This window comes from Marmota monax, unplaced genomic scaffold (assembly GCF_021218885.2).
Source record: "Marmota monax isolate L192 unplaced genomic scaffold, Marmota_monax_Labrador192_F-V1.1 WCK01_AAM20220418_F8-fsc00245, whole genome shotgun sequence".
NCBI classification, from domain to species: domain Eukaryota; kingdom Metazoa; phylum Chordata; class Mammalia; order Rodentia; family Sciuridae; genus Marmota; species Marmota monax.
This window is the reverse complement of record NW_026693895.1, coordinates 1791842-1813065: the sequence shown is the minus strand read 5'-3', so window position 1 is coordinate 1813065 and position 21224 is coordinate 1791842. Positions and strand designations below refer to the sequence as shown.

Sequence of the window (21224 nt, the reverse complement as noted above, 5' to 3'; positions counted from 1 at the left end):
CCACTTTGTAGAACTTAAAAGCAACCTACGAAAACTAAGTTCCAGCCCCTCAAGACTCCTACCATCCTCTCCCTCTCAGTCGCTCCCAGTGGCTGACCCCTGGTCACTCTCCTTTACTTTTTAAGTCTTTGCACTTGGTACCAGTTCCTCATCTTTGTCCTAAACCCCAAGAGACCTTGATGTCCGTTTGGATGACCAGCTCCGTGGTCAGTACTGTGCCTCTCTCCCTGTGACTCCCATCCCTCTCTTACTCACCCGCCCCCAGGGCCAAGCCCTGTGGCTTCTCATCATTGTTACTGGAAGCCTGGCCAGGGAGACTTCCTGGTCCCCAGATGGCCGGATTCAGCCACCTACCCACATAAGAAACAGGCAAATGATAGAAAAAGGAGAAAGACTTTTTTTTTTTTTTTTTGGTACCAGGGACTGAACTCAGGGGCACTTGACCACTGAGCCACATCCCCAATCCTTTTTTGTATTTTATTTAGAGGCAGGGTCTCACTGAGTTGCTTAGCACCTCGCTGTTGCTGAGGCTGGCTTTGAACTCGCGATCCTCCTGCCTCAGCCTCCAGAGGGATTACGACATGCTCCGTGGCCCTGGGCAGGAGGAGGAATGTGAATCAGCATGATCCGACTGGGGAGAAGCACCTGGTGGCTTCCGCATCAGTTACAATCTAGAGAACCAGCAGCCGGTGGATGGATATACGTGGACGTAGCCAGGCTGCGCTAATCACAAAACCGCCACAGTCTGGAGTTGGGCGCCAGGCAGGCCAAAGGTGGTTTTTATTCACAGTGTGAAGAAGTTCAAGAACTTTCTGTTTCAGTTCACCTCTAAATAGTCCAACATAAGCATCCTGTTCTCAGGCCGCGGGACCCACTCTCCGTCACCCCCACTGCTCATGTATCAATCACACAGTGACCTCCAGACCTTGGCCTACTCAGCTTTGCTCTGCCACCTCCCCTTGGTGGTCTCCACCTCCATCCAGTCACTCACGAGACCCTTCCTGTGTGGTGTATCCCCCGTCTGTCTTCTCTGCCTGCCCGCTGCGCCGCTGGGCAGAGCTCTGGATCTGTCCAAGGTCTGTCCACTTGGACTCTTCGCCAAAACCACCGAGCCCCTAGGGAGAACAAGGAAGACCGTGCACACTGATGACATTGAAAACCAGTTGGCTTCTGTGGTTGCTTAGCAACCGCTCCCTGATCCGATGATTAGTCAGCTACTCCATCTCCACAGAAAATATTCCAAATCATCCCCAGTTTCTTCCATCCCTGGCCACACCTCCTGTTTCCTCACTGAGAGCAAAATAACAAGAGCTAGCAGACCTTCTCCATCCCCATCAGCTTAGCAATTCGAGAAGGATCCCCTCTTCCTCGGGGACTCAGGGGGAGGGATGTGGTTCTGCGACTCTAACTTGTTCACAGAATCCCTCTGGAAGGCGTTGGGTTGAGACCAGCCACAGGACCAGCTCGTTCCCCTGTGTGTCACCAAGAGTGCCAAGAACCCACCTATATCCCCAGCTCTTCTGGTCTCAGGTAGAATAAATAGACCCTTGCAAGCACTCAAACAAAAGGGTCTGATGAGACAGACGTTAAGGTCACAGAAATTGTTGCTGCCTCAGTAGAAATCACCCTGAAAAGGAGCCTGTCGTTGTAAGTTGTTGTCTTCATGGGCTCCGTGCTGCCGTCTGTGGTGGTCTTAAAACATGTCCACAAATCCTTCCAGACTTTTCTCATTCACAGGTGGAGCCTGGTCTCCCTCCCTCTGGGTGTCCGCTGGCATGAGTGATTTGGATGAAGCAGAAGGACTTTCAAAGCAAGGTCATCAAGAGTGACACAGTTTCTGCCCGTCTTTCCCAAGGCCCCTTCTTGGAACCCAGTCGCCATACTGCATGCAAGACCAAGGCATGGAAAGTCCGTGTAAAGGACCTTCGACTGACAGTCCTGCTGCAGACCCAGCAGAGCCAGCCAGACCCACACTCAGAGAGCCCTTAGCCCACGCCTGGTCCCACCTGGGGACCTCCTCAGCCTGTGCTCGCTGGAGCAAAGACATAATGTTCCCACTGATGCCTGAGCAACCGCAGAGTCACAAATAGAAAAAGTAGTGTCTTCCTTTATTTTTGAAGGCCACTAAATTTGGGGGGTAGTTCATTCCACAAAAGATAAAGGAAACCAATGCTTTGGAAATAATACTGGAAAACCACTTCGGTGTCTTCCAGTGGTATATAAAAGAGATTTCCCTTAAGTCTAAATGTCATTGGTACTTTTCTCCCAGATGTGTCATGGGACAATCAAAGCACATGGTTTTGCTGCACTGAGCACTGCAAAAGTAATTGGAGAACATCTACCTATGCCACGTACTCAGGTGAGAGCCACACAGGGTGCTCCGAGCCCACACAGGGCCACTCACCCTTGCTGCGGGTGTCCCGTCCTGTCATCAGCCTGTCCTTCTCCACGAGCCCCTTCCTGCCAGCTCTCACACTTGGCTCAACCATCACATCTTGAAGCTTTCCTGAGCTCCACGTCATCCTCTCTCCTCCCCTTCACAACCAAATTGATTACAAGAGTCCTCTCCGCCCACCGCCCCATGTTCTCACCTCCTGAAGACCCTGTGCTTCTGCTCAGCTCCTGTCTTTGAATGTGCTCCGGCGTCCCCCAACTGAGGCCCGGTGGATGCGTCAATGTGTGTGCCCCTTGCTCTGAGACCCTCTCTGATCTGGACCCCGTGACCCTACCTCCTGGCTTCCTTCTGCCCGTCCTCCCTGGCCTCCCCCGAAGGTCTCCACCTGCCATCTGCCTCTCCATCTCCCTCTCTCCTGGGCCATCTTCTCTTAAACTCCCCTCTGCCCACTTCATTCATCCCATGAGCCCAGTCACCTTCTTGATGCTGAAAACTTCAGAATTTCCATCTCCATCCCAAGTTTCTCTCCTGCACGTGTAACTGGCACTGAACGCCCTACCTGCTGTTTATGTGCCGCTTAGAATCCAACCGGCTCAGAAGCTCAGCTTACCCGTCTTTCTCCCCAAACTCCTCCGTCATCTCCTGCCAGGGAACAGACACAGGACAAGCCTCTACCTTCTGCCAGCAGGGGTGGGGTGGGCTGTGCCACACTCCTGCCCCCTCACCTGGACCTGTTCAAGGCAAAGGCAGCCATCACTCTGGCCAAGTGACTGCCAGGCCTAGGAGGTGCCATCTATAAAGCTGTACCCCAGGACAACACAGCAAGGAGAGGGGCCCAATCCCAGATCAGGGCAGGAGGCAGCAAAACCTTGAACTCACCCCAAACCACCTTCCTGTCCTCCACTAGCCAGCCCTGGGCACAGCCCTGCCCGCCCCCGGTGGGGCCTGGACCCTGATTTTCACATCCCTTCCTTTGGGAAAAGACATGAATTCTCAGAACCAGTCTCCCCTGGATTTCTGTTTGGGGTCACAGACTTTGCCTGTCTTGTGGGGACATGGGGGAAGTGGTGACAGATGAGCAGCCTCTCAGACTGAGGACATTTTTCCATGATCTTTTCTGACTAATAAGGCTGAGCAGAAAGTGACAGACTGGTCCCCCACGGTTCCACAGAGGGGAGCTGGCTGTTGATGTTTGACTTCCTGTTTTAGTGACTCCCTTTCTGTCATGGAAACCCACACAGAGGGTCATGTACCCTGCTTGGCATTTACTCCTGTAAGGCTGACTCATGGCTCCCAGCAGGTGGCTGCGTTTTAACATCACGTGACAAGCACATCTCGGAGCTGGGTCAGAGATTCTGTCGGCTCAGCACCGATGGCGGAGACGGATCAGGCGGCAGGAAAGTGCTGCAAACTCCGGGAATCCTCAGACTCTTCCCAAACCAGGTGCCTGGGAACAGCACTGTGGTCTGCATCAGCAGCGGTGGGGGTGGCAGGGGTCTACTCACCCCGCACCCTGGCTGGTGCTGACACACATGGTCAAGGCAACGTGGGAGTCTCCGGTGCTGAGACGCACACTATGGAGCGGAGCACATGGCAGACACTACCGCGGGCCGGTGAGGGAGTGGCAGCCGCTGGACATGTGCTGGGCACATAGCGCGTGTCCTGCAGGAGGCCAGGCTGCCCTTATCTGTGAAAATGTCCTCTGGCCTCCCTCTCAGGGTGCCTCCGTGGCTCTGAGCATCCGGAGCCCTTAATTCCACAGTCTCAGGTTGCTCACCACTGAATCTTGGGACAGTGAGAAGGGGCAGGGCGGCGGCTTGAACTTGAAAGCGAAGCCCAACCCCGCACGGAGCTCCCGACATAGAACACGCTGAAGCAGCACCCAGTTAGTGGACCCCCCTCGGTTTGCAGGGAGATGCAGTTCCAGGACCCCCAGGGGCACCCAAACCCAAGGAGGCTCAAATCCCCACATGAAATGGCACGGCAGTTCCGTGTAACACCCACGTCCTCACACATTTCCGAAATCATGATGGGTCACTGACGGTGCCTCATGCCAGGTGAGTGCTGGGGAACAGTGGTCACTCTGTACTGTTTACGAAATAGCAACAAAAATCAAAGTCTGTATGTGTTCAACACAGACACGCTTTCTCCCGAAGATTTCAATCCGTGATTGATTGACCGAGTGTGTGTCTGTGTGTGTGTGTGTGTGTGTGTGTGGAAGCCACAGGTATGGAGGGTTACTGAGCACATGGAAGGGGTGGGGAGAGAAAGGACGGAGGCCCTGGGAGAACAGCACGAGCCCTTCTCATCATGGGGACCCCAGCAGTTAGCCCTTCGGAGGCAGAGGGGCTTCTCCACCTAGGATCCTTTGCTTTCATTCCAATGCTCCTCCTCTGGGTTCTTGGGGTCTCCTCCAGCTGTACTGACGTGCCTGAGCCCCTGCCCTCAGTGTTCCCATTCTGGGGTTCCGATGGGGCATCACCTCCCTCTGCACGGCCCCCCAAGGGCTGACCCTCTCCCCAGGTTCCCAGTTAGCATGAAAACCACTGAGCAAGATAAGGAACCCAAGAGGGCCTGGAAGCCTGGCCTTCCCATCGGAGCAGGAGCACCACGCACTGGGACCCACTCACTCCTGAGTCCCCGGTGCCCAGACAGCATTGAGCCACGGGGTGCCCGGTACCTTCTGCAGAATGAGTGAGTGGGCATTGCCAGCCTGCCTGGCCCACGTCGCAGCTCCTCACCAAGGTGGCACAGCATGACCGACAGGATCGGGCTTTCAGGGGTCAGGCAGCCTGCTCTCAGCCCCCTCCTCCCATCTGCTAGCAGTGACCTTGAGCAGTTCTCTGCAGCTCTTCCCTTCGACAGGTAGAATCTACTTCTCTGACAATTTCTCCCTTCCCTCAGGGCAGCCTGCTTTGACTAAGGGGATATGCGGCAGTGGTTTTGTGAGCTCAGGACCCTGAACCTCAGAGGATTTTCAGTGTCCATTTCAATGTGGCACCAAAATTGTCACATAAGGAAGTCACTCTGGTCTGCCAGAGGGTGAAATACCTGGAGGGAAGCCAAGGTCCCCTACCAATAGCATAACTGCCAGTCCTGTGGGAGGGTCCACCTTGGACCCTCTAGCCCAGCTGACCTCCCACTGAATGTGGGTGAGCCCCAGCAGCCCAGCAGAGGACCCACCCAGCAGGTCCACAGAATAGTGAGGAATGACAAGTCGTTGCTGCTCTATCACTAAGTTTGGGTCGGTTTGTTACACACCAATAGCTAACTGAGACACCAGGTAGGCCCTTTCTCCACGACTCCCACCTGCAGCCACAGTCCTTCCTGATGACTCAGGACACGTGACCCAGCACAGCTCCACGCTGGAATTCTACTTGGGCTTCCTGGGACTGGTATCCATGACAACCCATCAAACAAGAGTTCTCCACCCCTGCTGTGAATTTGTCCCTTTGTTACTTAGCAGTGTTACTGAGAGCCCCCGGCACAGGGCACAAACACTTGCACCTGCCAGTCAAATACAAATGCACAAAGCAGACCAGAGCCTCTGCCTGTGGATCTTGTGTTCTAGCAGACACAGAAGGAAAAAAGTACAATAAGTAAAAAATGAATCACAGTGTATGTCAGATGTAATGGTACCATGGTGACATAGGAGTGCTAGGATTCATGGGGGTGCATACAGTGATTTTAAATAAAGTATCCAGGGCAGGCCTCCTTGAGGAAATGAGCCATGCAGGTCATTGGGGAACAAGCCTCCTAACAGAGAGTGGGTTCAAATGCCCTGGGGTTGCATGGTGCTGGAGTTGGAGTGTCTGTCTTTGGAGAGCTGGGAGAGACCAGTGTGGCTGAAGCAGAGAGAACAAACAGGCAGAGACACACAGGAGAGGTCAGAGATAATCCACTCTTCCTATAAACCTATGAGCATTCACTTTAAAAAGTGTTCCCAGGAACCAGTTTGGAAAATACTTAGCTAAGGGATGCTGAATCCGTGGTCCTCTATGTAGACGAGATCATGTGATCAGTGCTAGGACCATGATTTGGCTGTGGACCCTCAGAAAAACATCCCATAGAAGACACTCTGCCTTAACGCAGAGCCTGGGTAAGGGTGTCCCAGGAGCTGGAGGGTGCGGGAGGATTGTTCCCTGCAGCCTCTGTTTCAGGGTAAGAGGGCCAGGAATGCATGCCCTGCTCCTTCACATTATGCAAGAAACCCCAATGTGAGTGTGTGCTCAGTGTCTAACTTCCCACCGGGCCTGGCACTCTCAGGGGGCAGGGCCAAGTCCCTCTTGTTAAGGGGGTGCTAGGAGACTTGATATGGGCTCCAGAGGCAGGCAGAGTTGATTGGGACCCCTCCTCTTTATTCCAAGAGGCTCTGGAACAACTTTGCACAAGAGAGAAATGTGTTCTGGGTCTTCATAGGATCCAGGTCTGACTCCCTCTCTGTTTCAGAAGGATGAATCCATTGTGAGACAGACTTTTGGGGCACAGGGGCTGCCGGGTAGGAAGTGTGGGTCTTCAGGGGCTCAGAGAGCTCCCAGGCCTGCAAGGCAAACGCAGAGCCTGATCTCTGCCGCCCCCTGCAGCCCAAAGGCTGCACTGCAGGCTGTGGGTCTCAATTGGAGGTTGTCATTTGGGGTGGGGTGGAGCATGCTTTGGTAGAATGGTAGCATGCCCTTGTCGCCATGTACATGTGAAATAAAATTGTAGATTCACAAATAAATAAAAACTGAATGTAAATACTTCTATCCAAGATGTTAACTTCGGTTTATGCTGAATGCACTCACCTGTCAAGTTCATTTACGGACTGATAGTATATTTCAGAGAATTTTCTAGGAACAGTGATGTCCATTACAGTTTCCTTTGCTTTTCTTCAGTTTTATTTTTCCTCCCTAAACCTAGGTCGACTTCCTGGAACTTACATGTGTTGTGTGTGTGCTGCAGGGTTTTTTTGTGTGTGGCTTTTAGAGCAGTTGTTCATAAATCCTGAGATGAAAAATTGGGTCAAAGGGAAGTGGGACTAGATTCTGAGTCTTGGTTGGAATGATTTAGGACACACAGGTTCTAGTGGACCCTGAATGCAGTGCTCTCCTGTGTAAGGTTGATCCAGAGCCTTCTGGATAAAGAGGAGGGGCCTCTTAACCAACTGCTCCTGCCTCTGGAGCCTACAGTGGACATGCACCATGCGCACACCTGGTCACGCATCTGCACCCAGCACACACACATGCAGACCCAGACATGTGTCCATGCTACATAAACGCACCCCATACACACATGGGCACGTGCAGACACCTCCCCACCCCTGAGCCTCCCAGTGCTGCCTGATTGAAAGGTTGCGACACTGTGCGCCAATTACCTGTTGACCCTGTCGCCTGAACTACCAGTTCACTCTGAGATGTAAGTACTGGATAAGAGCCGACGTGGGCCTCTCCCGCAGAGTTACTTAATTTTAGCTCTCATGGCCTGGCTGCTGAGGGAAGACTTTGGGGCGGTCTCCAGGGAGGACAAGGAATTCAGGAGACAAGCCTTGGGACATGGGAGGGGGAATATCCTTGGCACCTGTGAACTGCACCTGGCAGGAGCGGCCTCCATTTCCTACTTTTCAATCTCTGGAGCCCGAATAACTTGTCATTATTTCTATCAGAGTATGCATAGGTCACAAGAGGAGAGCCAGCAAAAATGAGGGACCCGGGCTGGGATGTAGCTCAGTGATAGAGCTCTTGCCTAGCATTCGTGAGGCCCTGGGTTCCATCCCCTGCACCACCACGGGGGGGGGGGGGGAGAGAGAGAGAGAGAGAGAGAGAGAAACACCAGGTATTAAGGCAAGTAACTGGGAGGCTTTGGGGGGGAAATAGCCCAGAACTTGGGTTCCTACTCCAGAAAACTGAAGTGCAGCTCAGAGTGAATGGTCACAGCGTTTGAAAATGAAGTGCGCTAACCCCACCAGAGCCACGCCACCCTCTAAGTAGAGACTTTGCCATTTAGAAACCCCCAGGCAACACCCAACTGAGGACTTCCCACTTCAGCCAGCCATGCTCCTCTTCTCCTGCTTCAGGCATGCCTCACAAAATCGGCCCCCACACGCCCACCTGGAGGAGCCCTGAGCAGCAGCTTGTGTTCTTTTAATACAAAAATCACAGTCCGCTCAAATAAACTCTTGCTGGGTATGAGTTCATGTCTGCAATCCCAGAGACTCGGGAGGCTAAGGCAGGAGGATTGCAAGTTTGAGGCCAGCCTCAGCAATTTAGTGAGGCCCTAAGCAACTGAGCGAGACCCTGTCTCAAAACAAAAAATCAAACAGGCTGGGGATGTGGCTCAGTGGTTAAGCACCCCTGGGTTCAATCCCAGTACCAAAAAGAAAAAAAAAAAATCTAAGTATGCCTCAGTTTATCTTTTAATCCATGAGTAAAGGAGATGAGCTGGCCATGGGAATATGAATCAGGGGTCAGGCTGACCACAGAACCAGACAGAAGGCAGGTCAGGCCGGGGGTGGAGACCTGAGGCCCTGTTGGCATCTGGGTGAGTCCAGCACTGCCCATGGGGGCCCAAGCTTAGAATCCCAGTCCTGCTTGAGGTTCCTGAATGACTCCTCCAGGTTCCCAGGTGCACCCTGTGGCCAGGCAGGCACAACCAATCAAGCCTTCGCAATCAACCCAGGCACTCCAACTGAGGCCCCACTCATGGTGCCCCAGATGCACGGGCTGTCCCCAGTCCCACTTTCCTGAGTGGCTCTTTCTGCCTAGAATGCCCGTCACCTCATTCTCTGTCTGGACCACTTTTTCCCTGAGGCCCAGATTGAAGGCACAGCCCTCCCTGGTGACTCTAGCTCTGTGCCAAGGGCTTCCCCTCACTTTTCTTCTGGAGTCCTCCTTACACTGCCCATGGACATCCTCCCAGAACCTACAGAGATCCCCTCACTTGTTAGAGACTGTGCGCTTACTCAGCACCTTCTGCAGACCGGCTGCTGTCGCAGACACAGGTGAAGTGAAGGCCATCATGTCCCTCCTCTGCTGAAAACCTTCCCAGAGCGCCCCTTTGCACCCAGTGTATGGACGCCCTTCGGCCTCAAGGCCTCTCTGGCCCACACCTGCTGGTCCTGCTCACCTCCCCAGTGTCCCTTCCTGCCCCTCCCCACCCCCAGCCTTATGTCTCAGGGCCACAGTGGTTGCTATTCCTCTGCCTGGGTCATTCCGAGTCCCAGCTTCTTCCTGTCCTTCAGCCTCACCAGAGTCCAGGCCCGGAGCTGCCCTCCCTGAGGGACTCGGCACTGAATCCCAGGGGCCTGTAAGTCCAGGCGTGAGCTGCCTCATCTGTTTGCTTTTTCTCTTTCTTGTCCATTTTATTTGCTTGTCCGTGTTTCGGCCTCTCGAGGACAAGCTCCAGGGGGAAAGACTTTGTTGGCCATTCGGTCCTCAGCTCCTAGAGTGGAATGCAGATTTGTGGAACAGCACTGGACTCAGGTGGGCCAGGTCTGAGCTTGGCCTTCAACATGGAAGCCTACCAGACCTTCAGCTAGCCATGTCACTCTCTCAATGTCCTCGTGGTCAAGTGCAGCGAGAATACTTGCTTAGCTGGGTCACTCCGAGGAAGAAGCCTCACTGCTGCTACAGGTTCTGACAACGGCGAGACTCCCGAGCGTCCAGGAGGGTGCTGAAGGGTTGTGCGCAGGAGGAGCAACACCAGAAGCCCACCTGTCGGACACAGAAGCACAGACTCCCTGCTCCAGCCTGAGCCCAGCCACAGCCCTCCACGAAACGGAGGAGGATCACGCTCTGAGGACCACATCAGTTCCAGTGCAAGCTGTCAGCCAGGCTCCAGCCCAGCATTCCCCAGTATGCCAGGTCACCGCCACTCAGGGGCCCCCCTGGGAGCTTACACTCAGCATTCCCCAGTATGCCAGGTCACCACCACTCAGGGGGCCCCCCTGGGAGCTTACACTCAATGCATCCGGGAGCTGTGGTGGCCTTCCAAGAAAAATCTCCATGTGCCCCACAGCCCCTGCACTGAACACTGTGCACAGGACAGACTGAGGCCCCGTGGTCATCTCCTGTGGTCACACTAGCCAGTTACCACAAACTCCGTGGCTTAAAACAACACAAGTTTATTCTTTTTCATGTTTTGGAGGTCAGAAGTCTGAAAGGGTGTCAGGGACTTCTGGGGACTCTGAGGAGGATCTCTTCCCTTGCCTTTTCCAGCCACCAGAAACACCTGCTTGGGTGGCACGTGGCTCCCTTCTCCATCCTCAAACCCAGCAGCATGACATCCTCCAATCCCCCTCTGCCCCTTACCCTCCTGCCTCCATCTCATGTGTCCCCTGTGGTGACCACAGGCCCACCAGAGAGCTCAGGATGCTTAACCGAGGCACACTTGCTAAGTGCCTTCACACTTGCTAAGGGTACACATTGAGATTCTGGGGCTGAAGATGGGGATGTTCTTGGTGGGCCACTATTCTGCCCACCACAAGTGGGATGAGCTTGGTTTGGGGGCACAGGCTGGACTCCGCCTCCTGCCTCCCTACCGACTCTGTTCAAAGTAGAACTCAGTGCGGGCTGAGGGCTCGCTCTCCTGGGCAAGCCTCACGGGCTGCTGGGGCTCCTCCGGGCCGCAGAGGAACCAGCCAGGGCAGGCGGCTGCCTCCAATCTGAAGGCGGAGCCCAGGCTGCTCTGGAAGAAGGTGAAGCGCATGGCCCGTTCGCCTCCCTTGTACAAGTCCTCGATGTTCACGTCCTGCGGGGGCAAGGTGGCCACTGCAGGACCAGGGTGCTGATGGGGGTGTGGCCCTACAGGCCTCTGGGGCTCTACCAAAAGGGACGTGCCTTGTGCAGATTCCCATAGGCAAGGCTCTTAGTTCTGGGCACAAGGGGGAGGGTGGAAGTCTGAGGAAGAGGGACGGCGGCCCTGAGAAAGGTGGACGGGGCCCTGAGGAAGGGGGACCATGGCCCTGACCAAGAATCCACAAGTGGGTGCAGAGCACCTCGGGGCCAGGCAGGGTCCACACCGCCCCCAGAGAGGGGCGGGGTCTCACCTCCAGCTGCAGGGAAGGTCCCTCTTCTGTCTGTACACATGCCAGGCAGCGGCTCCCTCCCTGGAGCCCCAGGAGGATGGGGACCTTGGCCCGGTCCAGGTCTCTGTTAGGAAGTACGCAGATCTTCTCTGGGAAGAGGACAGAGACGGGAGATGAGGGCAGCCCAGGTTCAGGGTCTCAGGGAGCAGAAGCCCTGCAGGCCTGGCCACACCTGGGCTGCAGGGCCAGCAGGACTCTGCAGGGTCCTTTTGGGCCAAAGCTGCCCCCTGCCTCTTTCTGTCAGGGGACAGCTGCTGCCCCTCTGGTGGGGACAGAAACAGAGAGAAGTGGGGGCTGCGCTGAGCGGAGCGTGGCTCAGGGCCCGGATGGAGGCCGTGGGAAGCTCACCAGCGCTGCAGTCGTCGGTGTCGGGGTCGCCCACCAGCAGCTGGCCGTCTCTAGTGTACAGCGCCTTCTGATCCGCATCCTTGATTCTGGAACAGGATGGCAGTGCTGAGGGCCTGTTGCATTCAGGCACCACTGAGACCCCAAGCCTTTCCTCTAACCCGCCGCACTGAGAGCAGGGATGCTTGCTTCTCCACCAGAGCAGGTCAAGACCGCTCTGTCTTAATGAAGCCAGAGAAGACCTCCTCCCCTGGGCTCCTGGTTTCCAGAGGCTTGGAAGAGTGAGGGGAGCCAGCCTTCTCGTGGAGGGGTAGAGAAAGTTCTCTCACGAGGCTCAGGTGTCTCAGAGATACAGTGAGCCTTATCCCAAATTTTCCCAGCTTGCTCCAATTTTTAATCAATGTTTATTTTATTTAATAAAAGGTTTATTTTATTTAATCAAGTGGATAATGAAGCATGATTTGCTTCTTCAGATATTTTAAAGACTTTCTGTAGGAGAAAATCTGCAAATTGGAAAACAAAAATTAAAATATGCTGTGCTAGGTAGGTGTCCATCCAGCCCCTGGGAGCCAGGGCCTGGTGTGCTCCAGGTGGACCAAATACAGGTCAGCAGAAAGCCCAGGCAGAGCCAGATTGCAGTCATCTGGGGGTGGCTGTGGTCCTAATGACCAGCCTGGGAGGGCAGGGACGTGCCGGGCAGGCTGGGGAGAAACCCAGGTGAGCGGGTGGAACAGCAGAGTCACGCAGGCAGCTTGGTTGCCCGGCTGGTTTCCAAGATGCCCATCAGCTGCTCCCAGAGCCTGGGGAGCTCTCGACAGGTTTGAGGGCAGAGTCTCTGGACCCATGCCACTGCCTCCAAGCCCTCTCTCCCTCAGTAATAGCCCGATATAATACCTTCAGCTACTGGCTGTATGTTTAAAGCAGTTTTACTTGTATATGAAAACAGATCTGGACCATCTTGGGCTTGCCCGTGGACGTTCTCCCTCACACCTGGACAGCCGGCAGCACCCCACTTGGAGACCAGAGAACAGTAACCGAGGATGCAAATGAGGCTAAATGCAGGTCAGGGTTGGGGGCCTGGGCTCAGGGCCAAGGCCACAGACAACACCAGGAAGACAGTGTCACTGGGATTCAGGGTTGCCTCAGCTTTCAGAGAGGCCGGTGTGGCCACACAGGTAACATGAACTCCACCCCAGGCTCTGCCTTTTGGTAGCCGCCTGGCACGGGGGCACCATGCGCCTGGTTCCCAGAGTTGGTAATGTTTTCTTTACAGGTTTCTCTGGGTGGGGGGGAAGCATAGAATGGCTGGTATCTCGGAGAATTGGGAAAGAGAGCTGTTGTCACTGCAGAATGTGATGATGGAGAGTGATTACGGGTTTCTGTGGAGTCCCTGACCAGCTTTCCTCCCTCTCCCTATATGGGCCCAGCCCTGCGGGCAAGCAGGGCCACAGCAGGACGACTTACATGTAGTATTTCGCCATGGGGAGGGAGCACATCCTGTAATCAGGGGTGTCTGGTCCTCACTGGGGGAGAGAGAGAGGGGCTGTTAGAGAGGGAGGGGCAGCAGGCAGGGGCATGCATCCAGGGCACAGAGTCACCTGCAACAGGCTGCAAAAGCCACCTAGCTCTAACCAGCCTACTGGAATCCAGCAGCGCCCCAGCCCAGCCCATCCAGCTTCAGGGAGCTCTGTGTCTTCCTCACTGGGGATCAGGAGGAGCCAGCAGGACTGTGAGCCTGGAGGGGGTGTGTGCCTGTGCATGTGCACGTGTGCGTGCGCGCGCCTGCATGCGCTCACTTGTGCCCATCTCTGGTGCTAGCTCTGGGAAACTGGAAGACAGGTCCCCCAAATAACTTATCAGGACGCTTCCTGGCTGAGAGGGGCTGTGTGATTGAGCCCCACAGCTGGAGATGAACCGGAAGCAGATCCTGTCCCAATTCCCAGCCTGGAGGTCACCACATTCCTGTCCCCTGACCTAGCAAGGGCTTCCATGTCCCAGAGCCCGAGCGCAGAGGGAAGAGCAGCATCGCTAGGAGGCCTCTCCAGCCACCGTCCAGGCAGGGGCTTCCTGCAGGGCTAGGCACACCCTTCCTAGGGACACCTGTTGCTCTGCGGGGCCTTAAAGGAGCCCACCCCCCTGTCCTGGTGTGCTCGCTGTGGAAAACGGGTCAGCCCTCAGAGTCAGAGGCTCCTGCAAAGAGACTGTCCCTATGCAAGCCCGGTGTAAAGCTTCACAGGACCCTGCTCCTTCCTCAGGGGGGTCATCCTATCCCAGAGTGCCGCCAGGAAATGACCACCCTGCAGAGAGGCCAGCCCAGACTCGGGCATGGAAAGCAGCCAACCGTGAGAATGGCTAGGGCTGCTGTTGGCCAGGGGCGTCTGTGGAGTCCCTGACCAGCCTTCCTCCCTCTCCCCATGTGGGCCCGGCCAAGTGAGAAGGGAGGAGAGAAGAAACACGTGAGAACACAGGAAAGAAGCCCGGAGGGCCACCAGAAGGAGCAGGGCTAGAGGGGCAGGGTGCTACCCTGGGCATTGGGGCGGCAGGCGAGGGGATCGGCTGGAGCAGAGGGCTCGAGCCCCATGGCCTGGGAGCTGAAGAAGTAGGGCCGAAACCAAGGTGTCCTTGGGTCCTGGATCTGCCCCTGTCCCCTTGGACAGGTCACTTTGGATCCCTGGGCCTTGAAGCAAGAGTTTGGGGGTTGATGGACGTGAAGGAGAGCAGGGTAAGGGTGCAGATGCCGGCTGGACACGGGCATTAGGGTCATCCCACAGCTCTGAGGTGGCATGAGTTCTCCTTGGTCTAAATAAAATGACAGATTGCCCAAATGTCCAGTTATAACGATGCACACTGCATCACTTTTTATAATATGATGAAGATGGGAAAAGCCTAAGTGTTCTCAACGAACCTAACAGGCGATTGGTTAAAAAAAAATATTATGGCAATTACAGAAAAGAAGACGTATGTGTACACTGAAGATGACATCATCGATGAAGGTTTAGAACGTGAAATTTTCAAATACACCTGGGAAATGCGCAGGTTATGAATAATACGTACATGACAGCCCGTCCACACACATACAGAGATGCACACGTGTTAATAAAGACAGCTAGTGTTTTTATAACACTTGTCTATGACCGATAGGATTATAAGTGACTTTTTAATACCTTTCAACATTTTTCCTACAATAACCCCAAATTTTCTTTGTAATATAAAGTGTTTTTTTTTTTAAATTAAAAAAAAAAGTGTTCAGTCAAAAATCATTGGCTCCCAAACATGCTTGACCACCTGGATCACCTGGGGGATATTTTTTTTTTTTTTTTGGTACTGGGGACTTAACTCAGGGGCACTTAACCACTGAGCCACATCTCCAGTCCTTTTTTATATTTTGTTTTGAGACAGGATCTTGCTGAGTTGCTTAGGGCCTCACTAAGGCTGGCTTTGAACCTGCCATCCTCCTACCTCAGCCTCCTGAGCAGCTGGGATTACAGGTGAGCGACACAGCACCTAGCACCTGGGGACTCTGATGGACATTATTTCGGGGGCTGAGGGTACTGACTGAGTGAGGCCTGAGGCGGTTCAATGATGGCCAGCCTTGGGCCTCGGTGTGCCAGCTCCGTCCTTCCCACTGTTCAGTGCACATGCCAGTCACCTGCAGCTCTGGTGAAACTGCAGACTGGTTCCCTGGGTCTGGGACAGGGACCAAGACTTTGCCTTTCAAACATGCAACTGGGCCGTGTTCACACTGCTGGCCCCTGGACCACACTTCTAGTTACAAAGTACCAACCAACACCCAGTCCAGGTGGTCCAAGAGCAGTGTGGCCTAGAGTCCAGCCCACCTGATATGCTCCCACCTAGCCACACCGCCGAGGCACCTTTGGTGATGGCCACAGACGTGGGCAGCCTGTTAGGTGCACTGAGATCCAGAAGGGGCGGGCCTAAGCAAAGGGCCTTGTGTGCGGCTGAAGACTGCCCCTCCTGGTCAGTCGGCTCACAGAGCAGGCGGAAGCTCAGTGGTGGTCCAGCCCCACTGGACCCTCTGGGTTCTGTAACCCACCCTAGCGGGTGTCCCATGGACTCCATATTGGGCCTCTCTGCCTGGGTCCTGGCTACATTGAGAGGAGGTGAGTAGGGCTGAGAAGGTGGCCGCTGGGCTGCCCCTGTGCCGAGGCCCTTCCCAGTGCACCTTGAGCTCCCTCCCCAAGCCTTCCCTTCCCTTTAGGCCCCAGATGACCTTGCACTGGACCTTGGCCTCTATCCCTCTTTCCTCCTTTACTACTCCCTGGACATGACCTCTAGCTGTCTCAGACCTCCTCACTTCTCTTCTGGGTCGAATCCCAGTGACCAGTGGTGCTGAGCTCTGTCCATGTCCACCTGCACATCACAGCTGCCCTGGCCTCTCCTTGTCCCCCTGCACATCACAGCTGCCCTGACCTGTCCTTGTCCCCTATATATCATACCTGCCCTGACCTCTCCTTGTCCCCTGCACATCATCTACGTGGAGTCTGTTCTCTCCGAGACGGTGTTAGCTCCCTTGGAGCCACGTCCACGGGCTCTGCTTTGACCTCTTGGCTCCCAGGAAGGCTTGACATTGGGTGATGCCCTTCCCACCTGTCCTCTCTGTCTCAGGTCCATTGCAGACTCTCCCTCCTTCTGGAGCTATCCCAAAGGTCACCACTCCATGTCCTGAGCACTTCTGTGCCATGTCCTATGGAGCTGCAGTCCATGGCTTCCCACCGCAGTGACCTCTTGATCTAATGTCTCCACACCTTGACCTCCAGCCGTCTGCAGTACACCCCACCATTACACTTTGGGTATCCCACCATTACACTCCACCACATTACACTCCTAAGCTTGGGGTGGTCAGCTTCTCCTCCTCCCACCCACTTCCCTCTCAGTTCCATTCCTCACACCTCCAGAATATGCATTGGGCTCATAAAATTCATTATCAAATTCAAAACCTGAGGAGAACCAAACCTAGCTCCCACCTCTCTGTGTGTCTGCCTTGTCCTCAAATCCCAGTGGATGGCTCCTTTGACAACTTCCTGCTCTCGATGGCCACGCAACTCCACTGCATTCCTGCTCTTCTGCCTTCAACCCAGCCCAGCCCTTGTGAGGCCCCTGGACTTGTTCTCAGCTCTTCTCTCACCACATCCCACCCAGCTCTGGAATCTGAAGTGGCTCCTCGTTTTGCCACCACCTGGCCCCATCTTGACTATTATAGGTGGCACGAGTCACCTCTACAGGCAGCAGACTCCTTCCTCACCTTTGCAGAGGGCATCCTTAACTTGCCTCTCAATTTCTCTCACCGCTGTCCATCCAGAGCTCTAGTATTAAGATTGCTGGACATTGGTGTCCACATAGAAGGGTATCCAGTTCTGTCCCATTAATTATTCACACAAAGAACCCAGACACGCAGGGTCATGTCATCTAAGGAAACCCAACTGTGACAGCCCGTCTTCAGGGTCAGTGTCTGTAAATCCCAGGGTTAGATGACGGGGCTTGGGTTCTTTCTAGGTCAGATTCTCTTTGGTTCCGTGACTCAGAGTTTAATGACCCTTCCTTTACTGCTGTAACCCTGCTCTGAAGGCCTATTAAGTGTCATTGTTGTTTAATGTTGTACATTAAGACATTCGCTTGTAAAAGCCGGTAAGCTCTCGAGGTCACGAAGCCTGGCACCCAGCTCTCCCGATGCTCTCCCCAGCCGCCCGGCGGACAGACCCGGGTGCTCATGAGCAGGACATGGGAATGCACACCCCGGGCTCTGAATGGCAAGGCTGGGTTCCAGACCTAACTCGGCCACCAATTTGCCTTGCTGCCTTTTGTCCCTAAACCTCCAATTTATCTCTCCTTGGAATGAGAGGTTGGGCAAGGTCACCAGTTTTCACAGTGAGAGTTTACACAGAAACTACTGAACATACTGCTTTTGCTGAACAGGGTGTGACGAAGACGCGGGGACCCTGCTGGTGTGCCTCTCGTCTACCAGAGCAGGCACTAGACATCCCCAAGGTCTCGCGAGTTCACCAAACACTGCTTGACCTCACTGGCCTAGATGCTGCCTTCTGGCATTGTCTTTGAAAGTCCAAGGTTCTCAATATTTAAAAATCTAGACTTGATTTAGCCTAAACCACTCCCCAGATCCCACCATGAGCTGCTAGATCTACCGATCATCCCCCCAATTCTATGAAGGGGATTCTTTGTTAACCAGATGGCTTGACAGGTGGCACTAAGAAGGGGACATTTTGGGGACATAGAAGAAAAAGAAGAAGGCAATACTGCCAGCCCACCACTGACCTGCAGATCCGGGCGCCTGGAACCCTGGTGTCGGAGCCTCCAACTGCTCTCTCCAGGGCGTCGGCCCCGCCTTTATATGTGGGTGAGGGTGGGTCGAGCCTGCGGCAGTCGCTGCCATTGATTCCAGGACAGGGAGGAAGAAGAGCCCAGAGATTTCACAATGTCTTTGACACAGTATGGATAATGAGAAGGTGGGGAGATTAATGAGTATTTATCGAAGGGGGCGAGAGTCACCCATAAAGCCCTGACAGAGGCCAGGCACTGAGCCCCACTCTGTGGCTACTGTCATTGGCCATGTTATTATTGGTTTGGCAGCCAGGGACATAGTGTAGGGTCAGACATCAACGGTGACCCACGGGGCTCCATCAAGGCTTGGGACGTGGTTACTTGGGACGTCGGGTAGGTCTGAAGATTACTGAAAGTGAGATCAGGGGCTGAGAGCATCATGAGTGTGTGGCCCTATTTGGAAAGGTGGGGGGTGTCTCTGCTTTTCAATAGGTTTAATTAGTTGGCATCACCTTGATGAAACAGATCCTCTAAGGAAACCCAACTGTGGAAGCTGTTGACCTTATCATATTCACCCTGGGACTGGCGAGGTGCTATGTGCCCCACACTAGCAGGAACGATGTCAGAACGAGAGGTCAGCACTGAATACCCAGTTCCCTAACTGACATTACCTAACCCAGGCTCTCCACCCATCCATTCATCAATTCACCCATCTAATCATCTATTCATCCCATCATTCACCCACCCACCTATCCACATATTTCTCTATCCATCCATCCATCCATTCATCCATCCATCCATCCATAGATCCACTTTCCCATCCACCCATCCATCTATGACAAGGGGCAAAGAGATTGGTGTCATGCCCACTGGAGACTAGCAGCCTTTCTCTAATTCATTCTCTCTCTCTCTCTCTCTCTCTCTCTCTCTCTCTCTCTCTCTCTCTCGTTCTCATATCATTTGTAAATTTCCATAGAGGGCTTGATGGGGAGAAGGGAGGGGTCCATCCAAGACCCAGATGGTTGCAGGACGAGAAGGGAGAGAAGATGGGCAGGAGGGAGGCCAGAACATTGCTTCTACAGCCAGCGCTCACTCTCCACTCCTCCCACTCTCCCTCCTCTCTGTGGGAAGGAGTAAAGCGTGGGTGTCACATCAGGCAGTAAGTGCATGTTTACTAAGCTTTTATCTGCTCTATGACAAAGACATGAACAGTGCTCAGTTCCTGCTGTTAAGTAGCTTCACAGTTCAGCTGGGAGCAAAGTCACAAACACTTGAAAGATAATTTAAATGACCAGAATCTCTAAACTGTGGACCAAGGGCATGTTGGAAGCCACAGTTGCAGAGAAACTCCTTGTTTAAAAAAAAAAAATCTTGGGGAATTAAAATGACCTTGGACATGATGTCCTGGTGTCCCTCCAGATGGAGAGGTCAGTATTATGGAGCTCTGGAGATATAGGTTGATGAGACTTTTCCTCCGCATCTCTAAGGCCAGGGACTGCACAACCTCTGGAAGAAGCACTAACAATGTTTGTGGAGTTAGTGGTTAAAAATCTGGAATCATTCAGGAAAAACCGTCTCCACATCATTTCCACCCGTCTATCCAATTTGTGCTTTCTGGAATGACACAAACAAGGATACTCTTCTACTCGGCAGAACTTTGAGTGTCTGCGGGGCTCTCTGTGTGCTACTTCTTCAGCGTGAAGACCCTCAGCAGCTTCACCTCTTCCCTTGTGACCTGCCCTTGGGACCTCCTCTGCTCTTCCATTTCTGGAGCTGTCATGACCCCCCACATGGTGTGGAGATTGTGTCTCTGTGACATGGGTCCAGGCCTACAGTTTAATCAACAATTGCAGAAATCTGAAACCACCAGGTCTTTTTCACTGGAACCACCATGGTGCCAGCACCCACGGCCACACATACCCCAAGGTAGTGTTTAATGTCCTCCTTTTCCTACTGACTTATAAATGCCTGCACATCCAGGCAGAAGCCCTTGTGAATCCTGTCATCCCATAAATGGTGAAGCAAATCACTTCAGGCTGGAGAAACCTTCAAGAATGAAGTGGAATTTAAGCTCCACCCTTAGAGGCTTAGTTGGGTGGAAGAGAGGGAGAGAATGTTCCAGGGTGGAGAGAGAGTGGCCACATTCCATGCTCACTAGATTCCAGTGTTTGCCAAGCACCGTGCTTATGTCCGGAAGCAAACTGATGCAGCCCTAACCTCGAGGTCATCCTGGGGCCACAGACTCCAAGCCAACTCACTGCAAGGAGGTGAACATGAAGCATTGCCAGAACAAATGACCAGGACTCTCAGCTCATCAAAGGCTTCCTGGAGGATGTGACATCTTAGCAGGGTATGAAAGATGGGCAGTTTTTCTAGACAGGGAGTGGGGTGAAGAGCCCCAGAGCAGAAGGGCAACCTAAGACTGTGTCTGGACCCACAGAGAGCGGGAACAGGAACCGGTGTACAGAAACACAGCCTGGTACCTGGAGCCCATGGGGACCTCAGCAGTGCCTGAGCTGGAGTTGCTGAGGCCCATGGAGGTCATCCCTCCTGTCCTGACCCTGTTCTTGTCCCTCCCTCTGAAGGCTTTGAACCTGCCAGTCTGGTCCAACAGGTGAGCTGCATGTGGAATAGCTGAGGCTCAGATATGGGACCCTGCTGTGGCTTTTGGGTTCAGTCCTCAGGATGCTGGTAGGGACACTAGAACAGACCCTGGCTTGTAGAACTAGATGTGTGCAGCTGTCAAGAATGATCTAATCCTTCCTGAAACAGAGAACATTTAACAAATTTTGCATGATAGGCATTTAAATAGACTATTTGGATCAATAAAGTATCGGAGTTCATTTTGAGAAGGAAATAAATTGGAAAAATTGCAATCATAATCAAATGAATGCAGTGAGTCTCCCTTCCTTGGGTCTTCATCATCTACGCTTCAGAACAAGTCACTCCGGAACCGAGCAATGAGCTCACACAGTTTCTGGTGCAGGACTCTGGACGGCTCTGCTCTGTGTCAGGAGGCTGCAAGCCAGCTGTCAGCTGGGCGGCTCTCATCACTGAAGGCCAGACAGGCTGCAGGACTGGTTCCATGCCTGTGGCTGTGGTTTGGAGACTCTGGTTTTTCACATG

General features: G+C 53.8%; 1 protein-coding gene across 2 annotated transcripts; it reads right to left on the bottom strand.

Annotated features, from left to right (window-relative positions):
- Positions 1 to 935: 935 nt before the first annotated feature.
- On the bottom strand, positions 936 to 18162 carry Il1f10 (interleukin 1 family member 10). Of its 2 annotated transcripts, none has more exons than XM_058585171.1 (5): positions 18093 to 18162; positions 13266 to 13324; positions 11805 to 11890; positions 11418 to 11545; positions 936 to 1115 (listed from the first exon to the last, which is right to left on the bottom strand). In XM_058585171.1, exons 2-5 carry the CDS (start codon positions 13295 to 13297, stop codon positions 984 to 986), a joined length of 378 nt encoding a protein of 125 aa, XP_058441154.1. In that variant the 5' UTR covers positions 13298 to 13324; positions 18093 to 18162; the 3' UTR covers positions 936 to 983. The 2 variants fall into 2 exon arrangements, with proteins under 2 accessions (XP_058441154.1, XP_046318772.1); XM_046462816.2 differs by lacking the exon at positions 936 to 1115 and adding an exon at positions 10458 to 11119.
- Positions 18163 to 21224: the final 3062 nt, after the last annotated feature.